This window comes from Dermochelys coriacea, chromosome 3 (assembly GCF_009764565.3).
Source record: "Dermochelys coriacea isolate rDerCor1 chromosome 3, rDerCor1.pri.v4, whole genome shotgun sequence".
NCBI classification, from domain to species: domain Eukaryota; kingdom Metazoa; phylum Chordata; order Testudines; family Dermochelyidae; genus Dermochelys; species Dermochelys coriacea.
The window spans coordinates 131,824,588-131,849,482 of NC_050070.1; the positions used below are offsets into that span (position 1 = coordinate 131,824,588).

At 41.6% G+C, this 24,895-nt stretch overlaps 1 protein-coding gene across 4 annotated transcripts in view; it reads right to left on the reverse strand.

Moving 5' to 3' along the window:
- COG2 (component of oligomeric golgi complex 2) overlaps nt 1-24,895 on the reverse strand; it is a 54,136-nt gene that overhangs the window by 22,887 nt on the left and 6,354 nt on the right. For 3 of the 4 annotated variants that reach the window (XM_043511345.1, XM_038396858.2, XM_038396859.2), the window contains 7 exons: nt 24,380-24,445; nt 21,996-22,076; nt 19,904-20,007; nt 18,389-18,497; nt 15,867-16,046; nt 5,441-5,565; nt 2,999-3,125 (listed from right to left, as the gene is read on the reverse strand). In XM_043511345.1, the coding sequence (XP_043367280.1) occupies nt 2,999-3,125; nt 5,441-5,565; nt 15,867-16,046; nt 18,389-18,497; nt 19,904-20,007; nt 21,996-22,076; nt 24,380-24,445 (792 nt within the window). The remainder of the gene's footprint in view (nt 1-2,998; nt 3,126-5,440; nt 5,566-15,866; nt 16,047-18,388; nt 18,498-19,903; nt 20,008-21,995; nt 22,077-24,379; nt 24,446-24,895) is intronic. The other variant, XM_043511344.1, reaches the window with a different exon arrangement.

The window sequence follows — 24,895 nt, forward strand, 5'->3', positions numbered from 1 at the left end:
ATTGTGTGCAGTGGTGTGCAAAAATCTCTTATGAAGCACTTAAACATCTACAAAAAGAAGGCCTAAAGCTGCTGTTAGGTAGCTTGCCTTTTTAAATTCTCATTGGTCTTAGGATCTACAACGGGGAAATTAAGCTCCTGGGCAGCCTTGAAACTGAAGAAACTATTAGAACTAGTCTTCACTGGCAACTCATCTGTACCGGGGATACAATTACAGCATGGTTTGCCTCTGAGATGGTTAAAGCACAGTTCCATTTTGGCATGTGGAGAAGATCAGCACAATTCTTAACCCACAAGTCTTGGTCTGGCTGGGTCTATCCCCCAATTTGGCTGTATCTGCAGCATGATGGAGCCACAACAGCCATAGGAATAAAAAACAGACTTAATGACAATTTAGGGAATGCCCCTTCAGATCTTCTTTCTTAAGATGGTAATAAACTTAGCACTCCACAGAAGGATAACAGGACCGTAACATTTAAGCTAATAAAGTATATTAATCACAAATACTAACTATATATTCAGAACAGACCTCTTTCAGTTACAGCACAGGAAAGAGCTTAAAAACATTTCTCTGGTTCTTAATAATGACTGTGTGTAACAGTCAGAGCAGGGGCCTGGGAGTTCTAGCCCCAGCCTTCTTACTAAACTTGTTTGTCTACCTTGGACAACTTACTTCAGGAGACTAAACACAAAAGCAAGGCCAAAATTTTCAAACCTCGGTGCCTAAAATTAGACTCCTCAATCCACATTTAGGCCCCTAAGCATAAAAATGTCCTAATATTTAGAAGTGTTGAGCAGCCACTAAGCTCACTGAAGTAAATGGGAGCTGTAGATGCTCTGCCTTAGTCAATCTAAAAAATAAGTTGAAAGGAGCTTCTGTTATTGAACCTGCTTCTGAGACACTGTGCCAATTTTTGTCAGTTTAGAAACAGTTTCTTTTCTTAAAGTGTTTTTCCTTCCTTTTTAGCTGTGTGCAAAAGCCACATAAGGAGGCAATACTGTGTACAGCGATATCCTTAGTGTGAAGCTTACTATATACAAATTGCTGTCAAATGCACAATGTAAATGAACTTTAAAAGCTGGAGAAAGTTTATTTCCTGAATCTTTGGAATACAAAAGTCAACAAGGTCAATTTAATTTGAGATTCTGTATTCCAATATCTGGGTTACAAATAATGCAGGATTTTAAAAGTGTCTATGGAATTTATTTTAATTCCTGGAAACATTTCTATTGGTCTTTTAACAACAATGGACTTCACAGCATTTTAAAACTTGAAATTTTAATTTCTTATTGATTTTAGGTTAAAATATTTTAATGACTCAAATGAGAATTTAGCAATTCTGAATCTAAGTCAGTCGGAGAAGTACTCTATTTTGATTGCATGGTATAACTGAAGGTCAAATTCTTTTAATCTGGATTATGGATCAATATCAGATTAATTTTAAAAGGCAAGCTTTTAAAAGTTATTTTTTTTTACATGTAGATAAGCTTTCAATAAAGATACAAAGATTCCAATTTAACCTGAGCAGCATGAAGAACAAAAGCACTATGCAACTGATACACTGTCATACACAGGGCATTCAATGGAACATTGAAGAGCAGCTGATGCTTTATGGAAAATTGAAAAGCATTCTCTTTAGAAACACACACACACTTGCTGTATTTCCTTATCCGAGACAGCTATATGAAAACAGAATCTCTTTCTTTAACCTCCTTCTGATGCTTGTCCCTTATTTAAGCCCTGAACCCGCAAGCACACGTGCTTAACTTTAGGCATGTGAGTAATTACATTGTGTGTTTACAGGAAGGAGACCTTAAATTCTAAGAGAAATTGATCTGTTTTTATTACAGATGGTTCTCCCTATTTTCATGCAAAACTATCTGACAGATACACCTACATATGCAAAAAGTTCAACATTTTCTTAAACAGTTCATTTGCACTGATGTACCTGGTATGTCTCCTCCCTCTCCCACCTTGAGATCATTTGTTACAAATAGTCACCCCACCATCTTAAAAGGAATAATGCAAGAATTCTTTTCAATAGAGCTAGTTACAAAGAGGATTCTATCAATTAAGAGAGTACAAGTAAGAAAAATAAACCCAAAATAAATCTATTTTGACATTCTGGTTTAGATAAGGACACAGGCATCTCACCATCTGAACACATGACAAAGCGGAAGGCTTACCATTTCCTAGTTTGTCAGCTGTTCAGATGGCAAGCTGCAGTCTCTATGCCCTACTCTACATCACATTGAGCTTCTAGCTGACAAGTATCAGTAAAATGTCATCTCTCACAGATATACAGTAACATTGTTCACAATTATGGAAAAACTGTAGTGACAAGTATTTCCATACACTTCATAATCCATTTTTGAACACACAGTAAATATTTATGACATTATAAAGCAGTTCTTTCAAGAGACCATTTCTCCAAAGTCTTATTTACATCCACAATCCCTCAAAATACTTGAATTATTCAAGCTGCCCTCTGAAACACCTTTAGTCACAGCATTGTTAGTGATGAAAAAGGCTAAAGGTCGAGAGATAAAGATGGGATGCCAAAGGAGGAGGGGTTGTTTTTTTTTTTGAACCTTTCCACAGAAAAGGGCAAGTCACATTCAAATGCCAAGTTGCTTCCCAGATGTTTAACTAACACAACAACTATCTTTTTCTACAGTTCCAGCCTTAAACATTCAGTTCTCCCTTTCCCTCCTTCATTTACATTGTGTTTTTCTATAAACTAGAGATATCTGCTGTCTTGCAAAGGTTAAGACCAAATTCACATGACCATACAAGTCCCACTAACTTCAAATGCATGGGCAGAACGTATGCGGAAGGCAGAATTTGCTCCTAAGAAAGTTAAAATAGAATTTAAACTATCTTATTCGGAGGCATGCAGCAACATAATTTTCACAAGAGAATCTGAAAAAACAAGCTAGAGAACACGACACACAAGTTCTTCCCCACATCAAAGTTATAGCAAAACACGTAAAATTACCTCATGAAATACATCTGGGTTTCCAGGGTTAAAAAGTGATTGTAATTTTTCTTCTAAGCCATGTACTATTTCTGGCCACACTGAATTCACTAAAAAATCATATCCAGGAACAATATTTGCTTTTTCACTGCAAGAGGATAAATATTTCAATTATTGCAAAAAAAAAATTTTCATAAAAAGGTAAGTTTAACTCATGAAAGTTCAAATTTGGCAATAATGTTAACCAAAACTCAGGCACTGCACTACATAGACATGTTAACTCAGCTAAACTAGTTTTCTTTCTTTCTGTGTTTTTCACAATTTTCATATCCATTATGTTTACGTTGGAGCACCGTATTTGAGACAACCAGATTTGTTCCAATTTAATACATTTTCTAGAAAAACAATAGTTTTATGTAGAAGCACATTTTTAGTAAATTCTAAAAAAAACATTTATCAGTAAAAAAAATTCCTACTCTAACATGTATGTTTTAAAGTTTCAACAGGTCCCTCATCAATCAGATGCCAAATGGAAATAGGATGTTGGGAAGAAAGGGAATTCCCTCTTTGCTTCCTCAGAGTCTCATTTCTATATGCAGCAATTGGTGCTGTGCTTCCAAGTGGAAGATTAAAAGTTTATCTTGAATTTCCAAATTCAAAAGCTGACAGAGCAGAAAAAGAAAGAAGCATTTATAATTCTAGTAGGGTACATCAAAGTAAATACTAAAAACATCCTCCTATTAAAAGGAGGATTAAAAATGTTGAGGGATTAACAGAATTGAGATGTTAGTAAAATCTAAAGACATGTAAAAAGCACAAAAAGAAAAGGAGTACCCGTGGCACCTTAGAGACTAACAAATTTATTAGAGCATAAGCTTTCGTGAGCTACAGCTCACTTCATCGGATGCATTGCATTGCATCCGATGAAGTGAGCTGTAGCTCACAAAAGCTTATGCTCTAATAAATTTGTTAGTCTCTAAGGTGCCACGGGTACTCCTTTTCTTTTTGCGAATACAAACTAACACGGCTGCTACTCTGAAACCTGTAAAAAGCACAGCAATAGATGACTAAATAGAAAAGTAATTCTGCAATCTCTAGAGACTAAATTCTAAGCACTGCTAATTGTAGCAGTCTACTACATTAACCAGCCTCTGAACAGATAAATAAATGGATAAAGTTTAGTAGACTTGAATTCTGTAGGCTTCAAAACAGGCAGTTTAATTGCTACAGAAATTAAGCGTTTTTGAGTAGACAGCAAAAAGAGGTATACAGATCAATCAAATCTGTAATTCCATTACATATAATGAATTAGTCAAAACTATGGGTGAAAACTAATAATTCTTTTCTTTTCTGTTATGCAGACAATCCAGTAACTTTGAAAACTGAATTTTCTAATAACTTCCTTGGGCCCCTCTCCTTGGATGGAGTACACAGTCAAATTCCCTCGCATCAAAGAAAAATCTAACCCAACCATTGGTTTACAGATAATGACCCATGGCAACCACTCCTTCTGGAAGTACTATCAGAGGGGGATGGGGGTTACATCGTCAGTAGGCCCAGTCTTCATTTTGGAATGAACCAATGCTCCAAGGGCTGACTGGGCACTAGATCCAGGAGTTCTGGTCATATTTCCACCTGTTTGTAGCTTCTTGTGAAAGGCAGTGATTGCCCAGCTACTTGCACCTCTGGACAACCTCCTAGACTTCCAGCATAGGGAAAGGACTCATCGTATCAGGCACTCAGCAGATTGTTTCCTTGCCAGAGATATCAGTCACATGGACAAAAGTGTCATTGAAGGGAATGAAGATATAATAGACACCTTCAGCAACCTGAGGTTCCAAGCGGATGACCTGCTCTTCCTTCTTCTCCTTAAATGTATAAGGTGTCATTTCCAGGCACCCTACAGACTGGGGGAAGCCACCCTAGGGTCAGGGTGCTTCAGAACCCTGACCCAGACACATTGCCTGTATAATGGGAGCAAAGAGCAATCAAAACCTCTCACTGGCTTCTCTGAACAATGTCACTTTCCAACACAACTGGGCTTCTTGGCGACTCTAGCCCCTGGCTTCCCGGAGGCCTAGTGCCCTGATCTGAGGGCTTTCCCTCTACTCTTTGAGGTGGCTGGGCCCAATTGATAACAGTAGGGAAGGTCCCAGACAGACTGGCTGCAGAAGGCCAGGGCTGCTGCAGGGTCAGGCCAAGCTGATGGACTATTGTAACGGTATTCAGTTTCATTATTGTAGTATACAGTTTCTCCCCCTTCTCATGCCCAGTGCTACAGCATCAGGAAATCTTGTTCACTTTTTTTTTTAAATGTGCAGATATAAAAGAGAAACAGTATTGATTTTAATCTTTAGGAAAGGACAGGCAAATCCTTTGTGTATTGTAGTTAAATATCATACAGGTCATTCAGAAGTATTGGATAATCAACCACTGTCACAACGATAGCTGACAACCAGTTACCTTGACATAGCTCCCCCTGTTACTTCACGCAAGAGACGGCAATGGTGAGGAACAAACTCCAGCAGTTTATTGTACATGGCCTGCAGGCCATTGGGATGAGATTGAACATACTGTTCCACAATCACCTGCCAGGAAGATTTTAATGTGAAACATCAGACAGGAGAACATGCAGCGAAAAAAACAAACAATCAGATGTAAAACATACACACGCTGAATTCAATAAATATTACAACTGCTACAATGTAATGCCTATTTTGAGTTATATATTTTCTTTATCTTATGTAGCACTCTGGTTGGTTTAACCAGCCTCTGGAATCATTCAAATGTGATTAGCATCATGGTATTTAGGTACTTCAAAAACAAAACTTTAATAAGTGGACTAGAATAGGAATGTAGCAATACACAGAAAGCTCATGTTTCAGGTGTCCTAGTCTATTAACCTACTCTTACTTATTTATTGTAGCAATTTCTCCCACATAAGATGCATAGGAATGGAGTTATTCTAAGGGACAATGTTAGATTAAAAATTTTGTTTAAAGACATTGTTTTACGTAAATTTACCAAAAACATCTGAGATTATTAAAATCTAAGAACTTTAAAATTGAATTTATAGTTTTCTACTTTCTGTAACTTTTTTGCAGCTCTCAACATTGTTAAACAGTCAGTTTCTAATTAACTGTACTTTCAGGTTTGCATACACTGCCACAATAGCTGGATTGCAAACACCACAGTGGATTATTTCTTATAAACTTTTCCTTGGACTTAAAAAAAAAAAAAAAAAAAGTCACAGAAAATTTTCTACTGGTTTTAGTTTTTGTAAGAACAAACTTTCCAAAACCTACAATTTGGTCTTCATTGGGCCTGATCAAAAGCCTACTGAAGTCAACTGGAGTCTTTCCACTGCCTTTAATGGACACAGGATTGGGTCCACAGTCCCTTTCAAATAGCCTTTTATTGTCAGTTTTCAAAATCAACCCAAGCAACAGTGAACTTTTGTTACAGGGTATTTTACCCTTTTAAGTGAATTATCATTATTAATTACTTGTATTAGCGTAGCACATAGGCGCCCTAGTCATGGACCAGAACCCCACTGTACAAACACAGAACTAAAAGATAGATTGTAAACTCTTTAGGGCAAGGACTAAGTACAAAACAATACAAAACAGATAGATGCAATTTTGTCTGTTTTCAATGGTGTCCCACTGATTCCTTGTATTCCCCATCCATATATCAGGATATTGTATATTTCCCCTTTTAGTTCTTTAGGATAGTATGTGAGAGAAAGAAGGGATCTTGGGAACCTAACATAACAACTGACAGAATTTCTTGCCTTTCCTGTGGTTGTTTTGGTTTAACTAAGGATCTGAGAGCAGTACTCCTAATGAACAGGGTGAGGGCTCTATTCTTTTCCTCTTTCAAGACGCAAAGGTTGTTCCTTAATTTTTAGTGGCTCTTCCCTGTAAATTTTTGCGTACATGGGTGAGAGATGAGTCGGAATGGTTCATAACAGTTTTCTCATTTATTCCAAAACTGTTACAGGTTCTGTCCCTCTCTCTGAGCAGAAAAAAAGAACATATTCACTGTTGTCAGTGGAGCTGTGGCCACATTACACATCAGAAGAAGAGACTACTCTTCAACAACAAGAATGAAAGAACTATAGCTTAAAGGGGAAACAAAGCCAGCTATTAGCCTCCAGATGCAAAGGCATCTCTCATTACATAATGAAGAAATCTCCCTAATATGATCCATAGAGTCAGCCACCCTGTAAACAACTGCTACACAGATCAGCCCCTGGGACTAACGTAAAGAATCACAGGTGTGGCAATCATCAGCTAAAAGGAACTGAAGCAGAACCACCTGAAGTAGTAGTTTAAGGACACATCTGCCTGGATCTTCAAGGAGGCAGGCTAGCTGAGGAAAGGCTACTGTACAGCCCCAGGAATAAGAGAGCACAATATGGAAATGTGCTCAAGTATCTGAGAAATAAAATCCCTTTGTTACTGATTTTGATAAAGAGATGTTGTTCTGCACCTTAAATATTTGTGCTTTTTATCAATAAGCCAGTCACAGCAGAGCGTAAATAGGACTATTACAAGAACAGCCTGTTCTATCCTAGGAGTAGGGAGAGAAAATGCAGTACCACTCAGCACCTCACACTGCTCAATAGCAGCCTCTTCAACTGAGAAGAGCTTTATTAAGTCTCTCTCAACTAAGAGAATGGTGGCCATAACAGTGTCTTAAGGGTAAAGTAGCGTGAGAATGAACAATTAAATTGACCCACAACCCAAAGCCACCAGATAAAGAGGAAAATTATGCAATTCAGAGACCAACATGTGAGAGTTGGAGAGATCCCTTACTGTTCACAATAATGCACAGGAGGAGCATACATTATGAATATTTTGTTCTTTAATAGAAAAATTTACATGTGTCATCAGGTATTATTGAGATGACTCGGGTATTATATAGGCTTTTCCCCTAAACAGACATTGTATGAATGGGCCAGATCTTTCAGAACCATTAGCAGTGTTGAAAGCTTTAAGATACTAATTTTAGTATAGCAATTTTATAATTAAATCAAAAAAACAATGAAAACACCCAAAGCAAGACAGTCAATTAACAGCCTTGCTGAATATAATCTAAAATAGGGGTTTACTCAAATCCCAGCAGGAAGTGGGTGTCCTCCGAAACAATATGGAGGTGTTACCTGTTCCTGGAAAGAATTCCTAATTGGCTGTGAAGAAAAGTGTATAAAACTTGAAGAGCTAAACGCTCTATATTAAGTTTCAATAGAAAAAAAACCTAATTTTAAATATGAGAACATGTAGAATAGCACTTCCTAACAACTTGTTAAATGATTTATATACACCTCTACCCCGATATAACTCTGTCCTCGGGAGCCAAAAAAATCTTACCGCTTTATAGGTGAAACCACGTTATATCAAGCTTGCTTTGATCCACCGGAGCGCACAGCCCTGCCCTCCCCGAGCGCTGCTTTACCACGTTATATCTGAATTCGTGTTATATCGGGTCGCGCTATATTGGGGTAGAGGTGTGTGTATATATGTATTTATGTACATGATTAATTGGCAGTAACAACTGCTTGAGTGCATATAAATCAGACTAATCTGTGGAAGTGACAGGAAAAACTGACACACATGCTAGAACAATGTGCAGAATCTCAGAATAATAATTAACAGATAATTATTCTTCTAATATTTTTTAAAAGCCTAGAAGAGAAACATAACTCAAACCTGAGTGATATGCCAATTTCACTTGATATATCCCCAATGCAAACCGAGAGGAAGCTGCATCAGTTTGAGCATCAGAAACTTCATTAAAACTACTGTAAACTTATTTTCTATGTCTATTTGAAAATGAGGAATGACCCAATGCCAGATATGCTAACAATGGGTTTTTATTACCATGACAGATATTGAAACCGCATGCAGTATCAATGGGGGAAACACATTGGATTAAGTTTAGGCATCACTGTGGGCCAGGTATTGGATTCATGATTGCGGTCTACTCCACTTGGGAGGGTTACCACCACAGATCCTTCAGGAACTGAAGAGTGGGGTATGATTAAGGTGAATTACTCACACCTCCAGAGAAGGAGTACCCCCTTTGAAGGTTCTTGCATTCTGGTTCAAACTGGGTTTCCAGAGACTAGAAAGACCAAAAAAAGGTGGGTTTGGTATAGAAAGGCTGCATGTAAACTGATTGCAGGCCTTTTTTCTGTTCCAGCAACAAACAGGATCACCTTCCATCAAAGGGGGCCTCAACCCCTGCAGGAGGGTTGGAAAGACTTTGGCCTACCGGGACCTCTAAGACTGATGGGTGATCTCGGACAAGCTTGTAGCATGTGTCTAGGACCTTTTGTTGTTTTTTATGTTTTCTCTGGAATCCTTTTACTTTAGGAATAACTGGGCTTGCTTATAAAGGGTGGTGTAGTAACTGCTGGTGTAACACTGTTCATAGCCCTCAGGGAGAAAGAAAAGCACAAGCACTGGCCATTAGGCAGACTAGCTTGCTGGGAATATCACAGGGCATGGCAGGAAGCTGTGCAGTCTTAGAACTTTCCTGGTCAGAAGAAATTGGGACAAGTGACAATCAGAGACCTAAGACCTGACTGGGAACTCCTGGAGTAGACCATGAAGGGAGTTAGTTTAAGAGGTGTCCTGCTGAGCAATGGATTGAAACCCCACTACAGTGCATTGTTTCTGCCATGTCTGCCCTGCACCGCAGGAGATGCCTTTCAACAGGTGATCCTATGTGCATTGTGTTTTCTTTGAGTATCAGGACATGGCTGGCAGACAGCAGGGGCAGCACTAGCAGTAAGAGCATTTCACAATCACTGAAGCTAGTTAAAGATGGAGGCAGAAGGTGGTGGGAAGGGGGGGTAATGGAGGAAGCAAGAAGGAGACAGGACACTCAAGAAGGGAGAGGAGCATAGGAAAGTGGGGAGAGCATTAGAGAGATTCCCTCCTTGCTTCTGTCCCTCTTTCCAAACGCAATTCAGACTGGGCCCAGCAGATACAATGATGTAGGGAGCAGCATAAGTCCATGGGGCAGGATCACACACAACCGGCCCTGGTTTGTACATGCAGGGGTGGAAGGAGCCAAAACCCCACTACAGAACCTGACAGATGGGAGCTGGGCCTCAGCGGCCCAATCCCACTTCCCTCCAGCCCCAAGGAAGCCTCTCGGTTTTGGGGTTCCATAGATTTATGGGAGTCCTGGCTGGAGGCAGCTGCCTTGTGCTGCCTTGTGCTCTAGAAACACAGGCTGACCCTGTGCTTGTTAATCCCCCATTCCTGAGAAACTGGGGAGGCAGAGGCCATGTGTGGGCTGGCAGGTAGGGGATGGAGGGCACAGGAAGCAGTGCAGAAGGGCCTATTCTCCATGAGAATTCCTAGCCCACTGGAGATGTCCTTGGACTTCCCCCATGGATCCTGGGCTGTCCGTCACACCCTCTGCTCACTCCCAGGGCCGGCGAACCCCACCCCTCACCCTCCAGCAGATGGCTCACAAACTCTGCCGGGGCAAACTCACATGTCTTAGCCTTCCCCAAGCTCCTCTTTCTGTGCCAAGTTAAACATGGGGCCCTCCCCTCCATAGCTACTCCCAGAGCCCCAACACCATCCCACTGTGTCTCTCAGCCAGGAGCTCCCATCCCCACGCACCACAGGTCTTTCTTATAGATCCTTTTGGGGGGACTGCTGCTTGCCAGGGGCTAAGATTCGTGATGTGACGGAGAGACTGCCGAGACTCATCAAGCCCTCGGATCGCTACCCCTTCCTGCTTCTCCACGTGGGCACCAATGATACTGCCAAGAATGACCTTGAGCGGATCACTGCGGACTACGTGGCTCTGGGAAGAAGGATAAAGGAGTTGGAGGCGCAAGTGGTGTTCTCGTCCATCCTCCCCGTGGAAGGAAAAGGCCTGGGTAGGGACCGTCGAATCGTGGAGGTCAACGAATGGCTACGCAGGTGGTGTCGGAGAGAAGGCTTTGGATTCTTTGACCATGGGATGGTGTTCCATGAAGGAGGAGTGCTGGGCAGAGACGGGCTCCATCTTACGAAGAGAGGGAAGAACATCTTTGCCAGCAGGCTGGCTAACCTAGTGAGGAGGGCTTTAAACTAGGTTCACCGGGGGAAGGAGACCAAAGCCCTGAGGTAAGTGGGAAAGCGGGATACCGGGAGGAAGCACAGGCAGGAATGTCTGAGAGGGGAGGGCTCCTGCCTCATACTGGGAATGAGGGGCGATCAACAGGTTATCTCAAGTGCTTATATACAAATGCACAAAGCCTTGGAAACAAGCAGGGAGAACTGGAGGTCCTGGTGATGTCAAGGAATTATGACGTGATTGGAATAACAGAGACTTGGTGGGATAACTCACATGACTGGAGTACAGTCATGGATGGTTATAAACTGTTCAGGAAGGACAGGCAGGGCAGAAAAGGTGGGGGAGTAGCACTGTATGTAAGGGAGCAGTATGACTGCTCAGAGCTCCGGTACGAAACTGTGGAAAAACCTGAGTGTCTCTGGATTAAGTTTAGAAGTGTGTGCAACAAGAGTGATGTCATGGTGGGAGTCTGCTATAGACCACCGGACCAGGGGGATGAGGTGGATGAGGCTTTCTTCCGGCAACTCACGGAAGCTACTAGATCGCATGCCCTGATTCTCATGGGTCACTTTAATTTTCCTGATATCTGCTGGGAGAGCAATACAGCGGTGCATAGACAATCCAGGAAGTTTTTGGAAAGCGTAGGGGACAATTTCCTGGTGCAAGTGCTAGGGGAGCCAACTAGGGGGAGCGCTTTTCTCGACCTGCTGCTCACAAACCGGGTAGAATTAGTGGGGGAAGCAAAAGTGGATGGGAATCTGGGAGGCAGTGACCATGAGTTGGTTGAGTTCAGGATCCTGACGCAGGGAAGAAAGGTAAGCAGCAGGATACGGACCCTGGACTTCAGGAAAGCAGACTTTGACTCCCTCAGGGAACAGATGGCCAGGATCCCCTGGGGGACTAACATGAAAGGGAGGGGAGTCCAGGAGAGCTGGCTGTATTTCAAGGAATCCCTGTTGAGGTTACAGGGACAAACCATCCCGATGAGTCGAAAGAATAGTAAATATGGCAGGCGACCAGCTTGGCTTAATGGTGAAATCCTAGCGGATCTTAAACATAAAAAAGAAGCTTACAAGAAGTGGAAGGTTGGACATATGACCAGGGAAGAGTATAAAAATATTGCTCGGGCATGTAGGAAAGATATCAGGAGGGCCAAATCGCACCTGGAGCTGCAGCTAGCAAGAGATGTCAAGAGTAACCAGAAGGGTTTCTTCAGGTATGTTGGCAACAAGAAGAAAGCCAAGGAAAGTGTGGGCCCCTTACTGAATGAGGGAGGCAAGCTAGTGACAGAGGATGTGGAAAAAGCTAATGTACTCAATGCTTTTTTTGCCTCTGTTTTCACTAACAAGGTCAGCTCCCAGACTGCTGTGCTGGGCAACACAAAATGGGGAAGAGATGGCCAGCCCTCTGTAGAGATAGAGGTGGTTAGGGACTATTTAGAAAAGCTGGACGTGCACAAGTCCATGGGGCCGGACGAATTGCATCCGAGAGTGCTGAAGGAATTGGCGGCTGTGATTGCAGAGCCCTTGGCCATTATCTTTGAAAACTCGTGGCGAACGGGGGAAGTCCCGGATGACTGGAAAAAGGCTAATGTAGTGCCCATCTTTAAAAAAGGGAAGAAGGAGGATCCTGGGAACTACAGGCCAGTCAGCCTCACCTCAGTCCCTGGAAAAATCATGGAGCAGGTCCTCAAAGAATCAATCCTGAAGCACTTAGAGGAGAGGAAAGTGATCAGGAACAGTCAGCATGGATTCACCAAGGGAAGGTCATGCCTGACTAATCTAATTGCCTTTTATGATGAGATTACTGGTTCTGTGGATGAAGGGAAAGCAGTGGATGTATTGTTTCTTGACTTTAGCAAAGCTTTTGACACGGTCTCCCACAGCATTCTTGTCAGCAAGTTAAGGAAGTATGGGCTGGATGAATGCACTATAAGGTGGGTAGAAAGCTGGCTAGATTGTCGGGCTCAACGGGTAGTGATCAATGGCTCCATGTCTAGTTGGCAGCCGGTGTCAAGTGGAGTGCCCCAGGGGTCGGTCCTGGGGCCCGTTTTGTTCAATATCTTCATAAATGATCTGGAGGATGGTGTGGATTGCACTCTCAGCAAATTTGCGGATGATACTAAACTGGGAGGAGTGGTAGATACGCTGGAGGGGAGGGATAGGATACAGAAGGACCTAGACAAATTGGAGGATTGGGCCAAAAGAAATCTAATGAGGTTCAATAAGGATAAGTGCAGGGTCCTGCACTTAGGATGGAAGAATCCAATGCACCGCTACAGACTAGGGACCGAATGGCTCGGCAGCAGTTCTGCGGAAAAGGACCTAGGGGTGACAGTGGACGAGAAGCTGGATATGAGTCAGCAGTGTGCCCTTGTTGCCAAGAAGGCCAATGGCATTTTGGGATGTATAAGTAGGGGCATAGCGAGCAGATCGAGGGACGTGATCGTTCCCCTCTATTCGACACTGGTGAGGCCTCATCTGGAGTACTGTGTCCAGTTTTGGGCCCCACACTACAGGAAGGATGTGGATAAATTGGAAAGAGTACAACGAAGGGCAACGAAAATGATTAGGGGTCTAGAGCACATGACTTATGAGGAGAGGCTGAGGGAGCTGGGATTGTTTAGTCTGCAGAAGAGAAGAATGAGGGGGGATTTGATAGCTGCTTTCAACTACCTGAAAGGGGGTTTCAAAGAGGATGGCTCTAGACTGTTCTCAATGGTAGCAGATGACAGAACGAGGAGTAATGGTCTCAAGTTGCAATGGGGGAGGTTTAGATTGGATATTAGGAAAAACTTTTTCACTAAGAGGGTGGTGAAACACTGGAATGCGTTACCTAGGGAGGTGGTAGAATCTCCTTCCTTAGAGGTTTTTAAGGTCAGGCTTGACAAAGCCCTAGCTGGGATGATTTAACTGGGACTTGGTCCTGCTTTGAGCAGGGGGTTGGACTAGATGACCTTCTGGGGTCCCTTCCAACCCTGATATTCTATGATTCTATGACTTCCCTCCCCAGCAGCTGAGAAGGGCTGCGTACAGAGAAGTATGAGCTGAGCACATGGGGCTGAGAGCTTAGAGGTTACTTTGCTCACTTCCCTTTCAGCTCCTCAGGAGGAGCAGCAGCCTGGTCGCCCGGACACCTTAAAGCACCTCCGTCATGCACTGGGAGCCAGAGAAGAGAGGCTGGCCTCAGAGCCATGAGCCTCTCAGGTACCTGAGCTGGCCTAGAGGGCTATTGGGGACCAAGGTGTGCTGGGCCAGGAGCACATTCAGCCGCAGGGGCAGGGAGATACCCCCTCCAGCCTGCAGTCAGACAGGTATCAATGGGCCATCTGGAGCATGGCAGAAAGAGGCACTGGAGACCCCATAGGGTTGGAGAGGAATAGGCAATGAAGATCCCCTCCATATGAGATACTCAAAGAAAACACAATGCACATAGGATCACCTGTTGAAAGGCATCTCCTGCGGTGCAGGGCAGACATGGCAGAAACAATGCACTGTAGTGGGGATTTCAATCCATTGCTCAGCAGGACACCTCTTAAACTAAGCCGAGTGACAGTTTTTGTATTCCCCCTTGCCCTCCCCACCAATTGCTGCTGATTATGTCTGCCTCTGCCTAAGAGATAGGCCTGAGTCTCAGAGATCTGGCCTAACTCCAGAGCAAAACTCCTCTGTCTCTGAGGGGTGTTCAGGTGCAGGTTTCTGGTTCTGTCTCCTCATTTCTAATCTCCACAGAGACGTAGTCCTGACCGGTCAACGCATGGCTCCTCTGCTGGAGTCAGGGGGTGACCTCACAATCCTGTGTCTATGGCATCATCCGCCAGCATGACTGAAATGACTGTGATGCAACTATTACACATCCCTTAGCATGATGCCCCAGGGAGAGCTTGAGGCCTTGTTTACCATGGCCAACTAAATTTGCCCTTAAGTTGAAGCAGCCATAGTGATGGTGGGAGTGCTAGTGTTGATAAGCTGGTAGAAGTGCCAGTGACCAGCTGATGCCAAGTATACATTAGTGTTCTGACTATTGCTATTACTAATACAGATTTGTTTTGTGGGGGAGGGGAAGTTTCCAGTGTAGAAAAAGTCTACAAACACATCTGGGCAGCTAACAAAGGCTTTATCCACACTGGCAATTTTAGGGAAGCCTTCCACCACTACATAACCAACAGTGCAGCAGCACCAGTGCTAGAAACAGTGGGAACAGTAGTGCAGATTATTCACCAGCATTTTTAACTCCCAAATTGAATAATCCAGGCCAGAACATGTCTCGACACTGTGGAAAAAACCCTGGCACCGCTAGTTTACACTAACACTACTTCCACCATTGCCAGTAGAACTGCATCAACGCTCGTGCAGTGGTGGAAGCCTTCCACCAGAACTGACAGTACAGATAAGACCAGAGAGATCAGCTACTTCCTGACCCTGGAGAAAGATGGTGAGATTGAAACAGAATGCATTGTCAAGAGCAGAATTTCTGAAATCTGAGATATTCAACTTGTTTAACCAATATTCTGTAATTAAGAGGTCTGCCTTACTAATTACAGTATTGTAGTCCAACATTATGATTATATTTTGCTTCACTTCTGTTTTATTTTGATTTTCTATTGCCCATGCCAAATATATGTAAGACAACTGAAAATGGATACTGATATTAGGGGATACTACCGAGCAACCTGAAGCTGGAAATAGGAGCTTTGAAGGTACTAACTACACTCAGAGGGAGCATGAGGGAAGCTAGGCATGTTCACAGGTAAACAAATTATTTTCCCAAGCAAGTTACTTTTCTCTAGCTCTTATCTTACCTCATCTACGTACGGTTTTACAAGAACCTGACCAACTAATGCCTCTGCATCTCGTGTTTTGTCAATTGTTGCATAGGTCCGCAAGCAATGACGTACTATGTCAACATTGGACGTTTGAAGGCCTTCCAAGAGCAGCCCTTCCAGAGACTGCTGCAACATAGCTGTTATTCCAGCTATACGCTACAAAAAAGAAGAGAGATAATAAAAACAGAGCACTGCCCTCTTTACAGGACTTGTGTGCAACAAGATTTACCAACTTCAACACACACTTTTAAAATTAAAATGTGTACATTGAGAATTGTAGTAACTATCAATTTAACATTTAAATCCAATGATTAAAATAAACCTATGGATTATCACTGTATATTTAACTCCATATCATGAAATTACTCAATTTAACTGTTAAACTAGAGAAAAGGTCAACTATTTTCTTTCATGTATTGAAAAATCAATCTGTTAAACTGTCTAGGATCTGACTGACATGGGAGAAATGATAAGTCAACAATTGTTCCTCCCCAATTAACTAACCTACACCTTGTGTCAACAAACTAACCCATTTGAATCAATTGTAACATTTACCCCCTGGATTTTATGAGAAAAGCAGTGACTAAGTCCCAAACATTTCAGGTCAAAGAACTGAGAGCCAATATGACTGCATCCTATTAGCACAAATGAAGGACTGTCATGGTAGGCAACTGCCAGGCCTAGCAGCTGCTTCAGCCAGCAAACTTCCTTTAAGTTTGTTGGAGGAGGGTCTCCCTTTGGCAACATCTCCTCCACGTAAGCCCCACTCATTCCCAACACTCTCCCCAGAAATACCCCCTTTGCCATGCCTTTCCAGGAGATTCCCCCAGTAAGTGTCCCACTGTACAGCTAATGTCTCCCAATATGAAGCTGATGATTCAACTGTTGATCCCCAGTCTAGTCCCTTTTATGCCCCCTCTCAAAGTATCCCCCTAAAAAATAATCTCCTTGGAAATGCTCCCAGAATCCATCCTGAACATCCTAAAATGGCAATCAAATGTAGGTCACCAGCTGCAAGTAATCATTTGAAAACACACAGCTGGGTCATTGGTTGAGAGCATTTACAGGGAAGGCACCCCACAGTTTTGCTGCTCTTGAAATATTCCACTAATGTTCCCACTTTTCCCCCTGCAGTATTCTCAGCTGGTAATTCAACTGCCAGCTGCAAGCAATGTAAGCCCAGAGTTGTTAGAACACGAGTTAGCAGACCCTGGGTTTGTTAACCTAGGGCTTGAGCATCTACGCTCATTTGTAACCCCAGGTTAGGAATTGTTGAACCCTGGATCCCAACCTGAGCTCTATCATATACACGGCATTATGAGGACCCAAGTCCAACCATCCATAACCCAGACTTCCTAGAGACCTCCCAAAAGGGCTAGAGTGACTACATTTGTTTGTGGTGCAGTATGAAAACGTGACTGTCCAATACATCTGGCTGTCCAGAAAGCTAAAAGTCCCCCAGTGATACACTTTCCTAGGACTCCCAGAGCATGAGTCCAGGGGGAACTGTGTCTACACTGCAATGAACTGGAGTTTGAACCCTGGGTCCTGGTTTGACTCAAGCTCATGGGGTCCTGGGTCTGAGCTCTGGATTAGTGCAATTTGTGTCTAGATGCAAAGGCGTTAAGCTTGAGGCTGAGTTCGAACCCTGGGCTTATACTGCAGTTGTCTACACAGCAATTAAAAACCAGTGGCTGGCCCACATCAGCTGACTCGGGCTTATGGAGCTCAGGCCATGGGTCTGTTTAACTGCATGTACGCATCTGAGCTCAAGCCTGAGCCCGAGATGAGGGACCCTGTGAGGTGGGAGGGTCTCAGAGCTCGAACTGCAGATTGAGCCTGAACATCTACACCTCAATCAAACAGCACCACAGCCCAAGCCAGCTAGCACGGGCCAGCTGTAAGAGTCTAACTCAGTGTTGGGCAACCTGTGGCCCATCAGGGTAATCCGCTGGAAGGCCACGAGACAGTTTGTTTACATTGACCATCTGCAGGAGGCCACAGGTTGCCTAAATGCAATGTAGACATACCCTAAGAGGTGGCTCACTGGCTGAGGAAGCCATCAAAGATAATAGCCACTACACCTCAATTAGTTTAAGGAAGCATTGCTATGGACACAAAGGCAAACCTTTAATCAATTCAGGGTAGTTACTCTGGACACACTCAATTGTTTATTCTTCAGTCTGTATAAGGTAATCAGTTATTAAATCCCCTGAGTACCAAGGCCTAGATTTAGACTAAGGATAAGATGTTATGCTGACAAACATTTAATATAATTTCTTATTTTCTATTCCTATTCTCAGCTGTTCATCTGAAAGATGTTGAAAAATAACAGCATGAACACCCACAGAAGATACCGTTGGTAAAGGATTGTTTTAAACTAGGAACCTGTTTTGCTCAGAACAAACTAATTAAAACATTACTGTTGATGTAATGTTCTGTACCTACTGCATATGTTAGATTTCATGGAGGTTAAGTAGGGTAACAGTGGTACTTACTGGTCTGACTTTGTCCAAAAGAGGCATTCCTTTGCTTTGTACTGCATGAAATTGTAATTGGTTAAATTCTGTGGCAATTCTCTCTAAAATCTGTCCAGACAAAAGTGGGCTAAAAAAGAGCGTGTGTTTGTTAGGTTAGAACTAGCAGTTCAATACACAATAAGGTCTCCACAAACAAAATCATGTCCACCTAATGGTCAGAGGCACACAGCTCCCTGCCCAACTCTCAGCTCTAACATGGGAGAGGGAGGGTATGAGGTCAGAGTTACAATGTTTTCCCTGTGAATAATGGTAAGAGGCAGGCATAGTGGGCACAAGATCCTGCCTCAGCGGCCCAGAACATTGGTCCATGCAATGACGATTCTGCTTGTGGTCACAGGGGAAGCCAGTTTTACAGAACTCAACAGCTCTGGAAAGGAACAAATCTGATTAATGAAGGAAACCCCTTCTTTGTCCATCCCCTGTGGCATGGCAGCATTAATGAAGGCCATCTCTGAGGAAATGGCCATGCCTTCTTGATCCCAGCATGGCTCCGCTAAACTTCCCCATTCCCTACAATTGAACTGCTACCCCTGCACCCAGTCTCAGTTTTCACTGTGTCCCCTCTTTATACAGTAGGAGAGGGTGTATCCAGGGCTCCTACATTCATTCTCCCTCCTAAACCTCCCATACTGACCGTGTCCCCCAAACATGCCCCCCGTACGACAACTGAAGAGCAGCGGAGCTGATCTCATGCACCAAGAGGCGCACAAGACTAGCATTTCCCCTGCCTATGAACTACAGCTAGTTTGCAGGCAAGATGAGGTATGTGAGGATCACATCTGGTACTTCAGCTCCAAGGCAGCTAGAGAGAGAAGTCCCCCCGCATCTTTCCTTAGAGGAAGAGAGAAGGGAACTTGTCCCTGAAGTTATCTGAGAAGTCCAAGTACCAGTCTGGCTCTTCATGAAGCTCCCTCCACCACAAATACAATATCATCACATACACATATCTTGCTGTTGGCAATTTTCTTTTCAATTATATGAAAAGGTTGAGGAAACAGGAGAAGCTACTTTTTGTTTTACTCCCAACAGTACTGGAGTGAATGATATATTTGCAGAAAAATAGGAGGGATTTCAGAGCTAAAGGTATTACAGATTATTGGCAAATGGATTCTGAAAAAAACAACACTTTGAACAAACATTTTGAAACATTTTGAAATGTACTTTTTTAAAAATTGATTAATGAGCATGCAACAATCTACTTTTACTCAAAAAAACACTTTCAAAAATACAGTGTTTATGAAAATGTTAAGTTCTATATTTAATTTACTGCCACTTTGCAGAACAATAACCTAAATTTTACAGGATTCTTAAAATCTCAAACTATGGCACTATCTTAACTGTGGCCTTGCTGTCATTCCACCATATTTAAAATTCTAAACATGTGTAAGGGTATTTGTAAATTCTGGTACAGTACAACAGTGAAACTGCACTTGTTGGTTAGGACTATATCTTGAATGTTTGCACATTCCTTACCTGTTTGCTTCTAATAAGGACAATTCTTTAGAGCTTTGGGAGTGTAGAATTTTCTCAATTTTTTCAACTGATTGAATAACCTGAATAAGTCTCAAGACACACATCTGTAAATAAAGCATTATTTATCATCATCATGTTCATCTCTTGTTTCAGTCTCCATTTTCTAATTAACAACTCTGAGAATGGTATTGGGGCCACTCTTCACATTTTTGTTTGAAAGTTTCTTAAGAAACTGAATTGGTTTAGGAGAAAAAAAAGAGGACCCAGGAAATTATACATCAGTTCAGCCTAACTTCGATACTTTGAAAGATACTGGATCAAATTATTAAATAATCAATTTGTAAGCACCTAGAGGATACTAAGGTGACAAGGAATAGCCACCATGGATTTGTCAAGAACAAATCATGCCAAACCAACCAAATTTCCTTCTCTGATTGTTCTGGTGGATAGAGGGGAAGCAACAGACTGGATATATCTTGATTTTAGTAAGCTTTTCATGCAGCCCCACATGACAGTCTCATAAGCAAACTAGGGAAATGTGGTAAAAATGAAATTACTATAAAGTGGATCAAAACTGGTTGAAAGATCATACTCAAAGAGTACCTATTAATGGTTCGCTGACAACCTAGGAGGGTTATCTAATTTGGTCCTTCCAGGGTCAATCCTACTTCTGGTACTACTTAATATTTGTATTAATTACTTGGATAATGGAGTGGAGAGCATGCTTATAAAAATCTGCAGATGATACCAAGCTGGGAAGGGTTGGAAACACTTTGGAGGATAGCATTAAAATTCAAAAGAACCTTGACATACTCAAGTATTGGTCTGAAATCAACAAGATAATATTCAATAAAGAAGGAAAAATCAAATGCCCAACTACAAAATGGGGAATAACTGGCTAGGTAGTAGTACTACTGCCGAAGATTGGGGCGGATAGTGGATCACAAACTGAATACAAGTTAACAATGTGATGCAGTGGAAAAAAAGGCTAATATTCTGGGGTGTATTAACAGGAGTGTTGTATGTAAGACACAGAAGGTAATTTTCCCGCTCTGCTTGGTACTGGTGAGGCCTCAGCTGGAGTACTTTGTCCAGTTCTGAGTGCCACACTAAGACAGACTTGGACAAATTGGAAAGAGTCCACAGGAAAGCAACAAAAATTATAAATGGTTTAGAAAACCTGATCTATGAGGAAGATTTTAAAAAATGGGCATGTTTAGTCTTGAGAAAAGACGACTGAAGGGCGACATGAGAACAGTCTTGAGATGTGTTAACAGCTGTCATAAAGAGGACCACGATCAACTATTTTCCACGTCCACTGAAGGTAGGACAAGAAGTTATGGGATTACTCTGCAGCAAAGGAGATTTAGTTTAGATATTAGGAAAAACTTTAACTCTAAGGGTAGAAAAGATCTGGAATAGGATTCCAAGGGAGATTGTGGAATACCCATCACTGGAGGTTTTAAGAACAAGTTAGAAAAATACCTGTCAGGGATGGTCTAGGACTCTAGGCTTATTAGTCCTGCCTCAGTGGAGGGGCTGGACTTGATCATTTTGAGGTCCCTTCCAGCCTTACATTTCTATGATTCTAATTAGATATAATGGTGTTAAGCACAATAGGAACTACATTACATTTTAGTACATGTCCAAATAATTCTTGTTCTCCCACCTCAAAATAAATTAGATGTATTTTGTGTAAGTCAAAAATTAAACATTTTTCTCTCCACATTTATTATACTATATTTAAATTATGTGGAACTTTACACACCAGTATGAAATGGAAATCGTAGTGCAGTCTTTTTTACAGAGTGAAAAGTAAAGTAAGTGTTAATAGTAAGAATGGCTTGACCTAATGATAAAAGGAAATTTGGGATTCTGATTGATTGACCACCACTCACCTTATACTACCAGGGGTCTCCAAACAATGGATATCTAACTTTTACATTTATAAAAGCAGTGCACAGTACGATATTGACAGACACAGCCATCTCTCTGAATTTCTTTTTTTAATACAGTTATTTGAGGGGGGGTGGGGGGAGATACATAACTCTAATTAGTGTATTTTCTTCCCCCAGCTATTTGTTTGTTGTACCTTTTTTCTTCTGATATCCTCTTGTTTAGACATACGTTCATCTATTGCCCGAATTCCTTCACTCACACACGACTTAAGGCTCTGAAAGAGACATGAATTAATTTGGAAAATCTGGCTTAGTGATACGGAAAAATTTAAGCCTAAGAACACACCAACTTGTGTCAATTAAAAAAAGAAGGGTTTGGCTGTCCTTAAGAACTGTTAATTTTTATGGGATTGCAATCATTTTCGTATTTTAAAAAAAACACTTCTCTCTCCTGTTATGATGTAAGAGACAAACAAACAATAGGGAAAACTGATTAACTGATATACAGAGGAAACAAGTTGAAATATACAGTACGTGAACTGCTGTCAAATGCACAAAGTAAATAAAACTGAAAATAGAGGAATAATATTTTCAATTATATTTAAGAACCTAAGAACTGCCATACTGGGTCAGGCCAATTGTCCATTTAGCCCAGTATTTGGTCTACAATAGTAGCCAGTACCAGAGCTTCACGGGGAGTGTACAGAACAGGGCAGCTGGAGTGACCCATCCTGTCTTTCCCCTCCCAACATATGGCAATCAGAGGTTTAGGGTCATCCTGAGCATAGGGGTGCATCCCTGACCATCTTGGCTCATAGCCATTGATGGGCCTATTCTCCATGAATTAATCTAGTTCTTTTTTTAACCCAGTTATACTTTTGGCCCTCACAACATCCCATGGCAAAAGGTTCCACAGGCTAATTGTGCGACATGTGAAAATATACTTTCTCTTGTTTGTATTTAATCTGCTGCCTGTTAATTTCACTGGGTGACCTCTGCAGGAAAGGGTAAAAGTGAGCTGTAGCTCACAAAAAGCTTACGCTCAAATAAATTTGTTAGTCTCTAAGGTGCCACAAGTACTCCTTTTCTTTTTGCGAACACTTCTCTAGTCACTTTTTCCACACCAGTCACGATATTACAGACCTATTAGATCCCCCCCTTAGTGGTCTCTTCCCTAAGCCGAACAACCCTACCGTTTTTAGTCTCTCTTCACATGGAAGCTGTCCCATATCCTTGATCATTTCTGTTGCCCTTCTCTGAACCTTTTCCAGTTCTATTATATCTTTTTGAGATGGGGCAACCAGAACTGAATACAGTATTCAAGATGTGGGCGCATCATGGATTTATATAGTGATATGATATTTTCTGTCTTATTTTCTATCCGTTTCCTAATAGTTCCTAACATTCTGTTTGCCTTTTTGACTGCTACTGTGCACTGAGTGGAAGTTTTCAGAGAACTATCCAGGGTGACTCCAAGATCTTTCTTGAGTGGTAACAGCTAATTTAGACCCCATCATTATACATGTGTAGTTGGGATTATTTTTCCCAAAGTGCATTATTTTACACTTAACACTGAATTTCATCTGCCATTTTGTTGCTCAGTTTTGAGAGATTCCTTTGTACCTCATGAAGTCAGCTTTGGACTTGACTATCTTGAATAATTTGTTATCTGCAAACTTTGCCACTTCACTGTTTGCTCCCTTTTCCAGCTCATTAATGAATACGTTGAACAGCACAGGTCCAGTACAGATCTTTGCTTACCTCTCTTAAATTTACCTAAGTGTTACTTGAAACAAATAGTAAGTTTTCAGACAGGAGTGTGATTTTTTTAAGTTGACTGTGTCCCTTTAACTTATGCTTTATTTAAAAAAGAAAATGAGTTAAATGTACTAACTTGCGAGCAGTACACAAGTACCCTAATGTGATTTTGTTTTCTGGAACTGAAGGTAATATGTGGATTTAAACATTTTTCCACCATGGAGGAAAGATAAGGTACTAGCACATGGGCATTTTCCACCTCAAAGAGATGAGGTTATAAGTCAAGTTTTCAACAAAAATCCTCTAGGAACATCTGTGAAGAAGATTTTTACCAATGTATTTCAGCTGCTAAAAGCAATTCATGCTAGGTGAACTACTGTAACAAAGGTCTCAAAGGAGAAGGGGAGGAAAGATGTCTTTGTGAATAATGAATACAACTGGGAAGGAGGAGATGCATCCTCTATTCCTGGTTCTGCTGTAGACATCCTTAAGGGCTCTGTGCCTCAACTTCGGGTGTAAAATAGTGCTAATTCTTCACTACACAGTGGTTTCAGGAGGCTTATTCATTTATGTCCTTAGATCACTTGAGGTCCTTGGATGGAAGGCATTACAGAAAATGCAAAATAAGAGTTTTATCACACCGCACTCTAAAACAATGAACAGGAAATGATGTCTTTCATTTCTCATTTTCAAAGAGAAGATTCTGATAAACCATTATCAATTCGAGGAATTTAAAAGGCAATTAATTTTCATAAGATATAGCAGGAGATGTAAGTTTACCGAGCTATTTTGAGGTATATATGGATTATTTCAAACATACCATGACTTCTTCTCGTAGCTGTCCCAAAGGCACTGAAAGCTGATTGAGGGCCTTATCCATGCCAACCTACAGAAATGATCAAATATACAGTTGGGAAGCTATTTGATTATAATAATGTTTGTTTCACTTAACATGTGAATTCATTATTGACTGTATCCATTAGATACAACATTGTTTTATAGACCTATACAATCCTCACAAAAAAGTCATTTCATCTTGATTCATACTTATTAGTGATGTGCGAGTATGGTCATTTAATACTACAAGGAAGGCACAAATAAATCAGCACTATTTGTCTCAGTGGTGCAGAACAGGAAGAAAAATGAAAAACTATGTAAGATAGATATTTGTACTATGCATTCCAATGAACACCATACAGAAATGCAATGACCAAAAATGTGCATAACTACACAAAATGTAATTTATTTTTCAATCAGCAAAATCATGTAAATTGGTGTAGAAAGGTAGCATTAGAGACATTTCCATTTGAAAAATGAATTGTGGTACTTGGTCAAC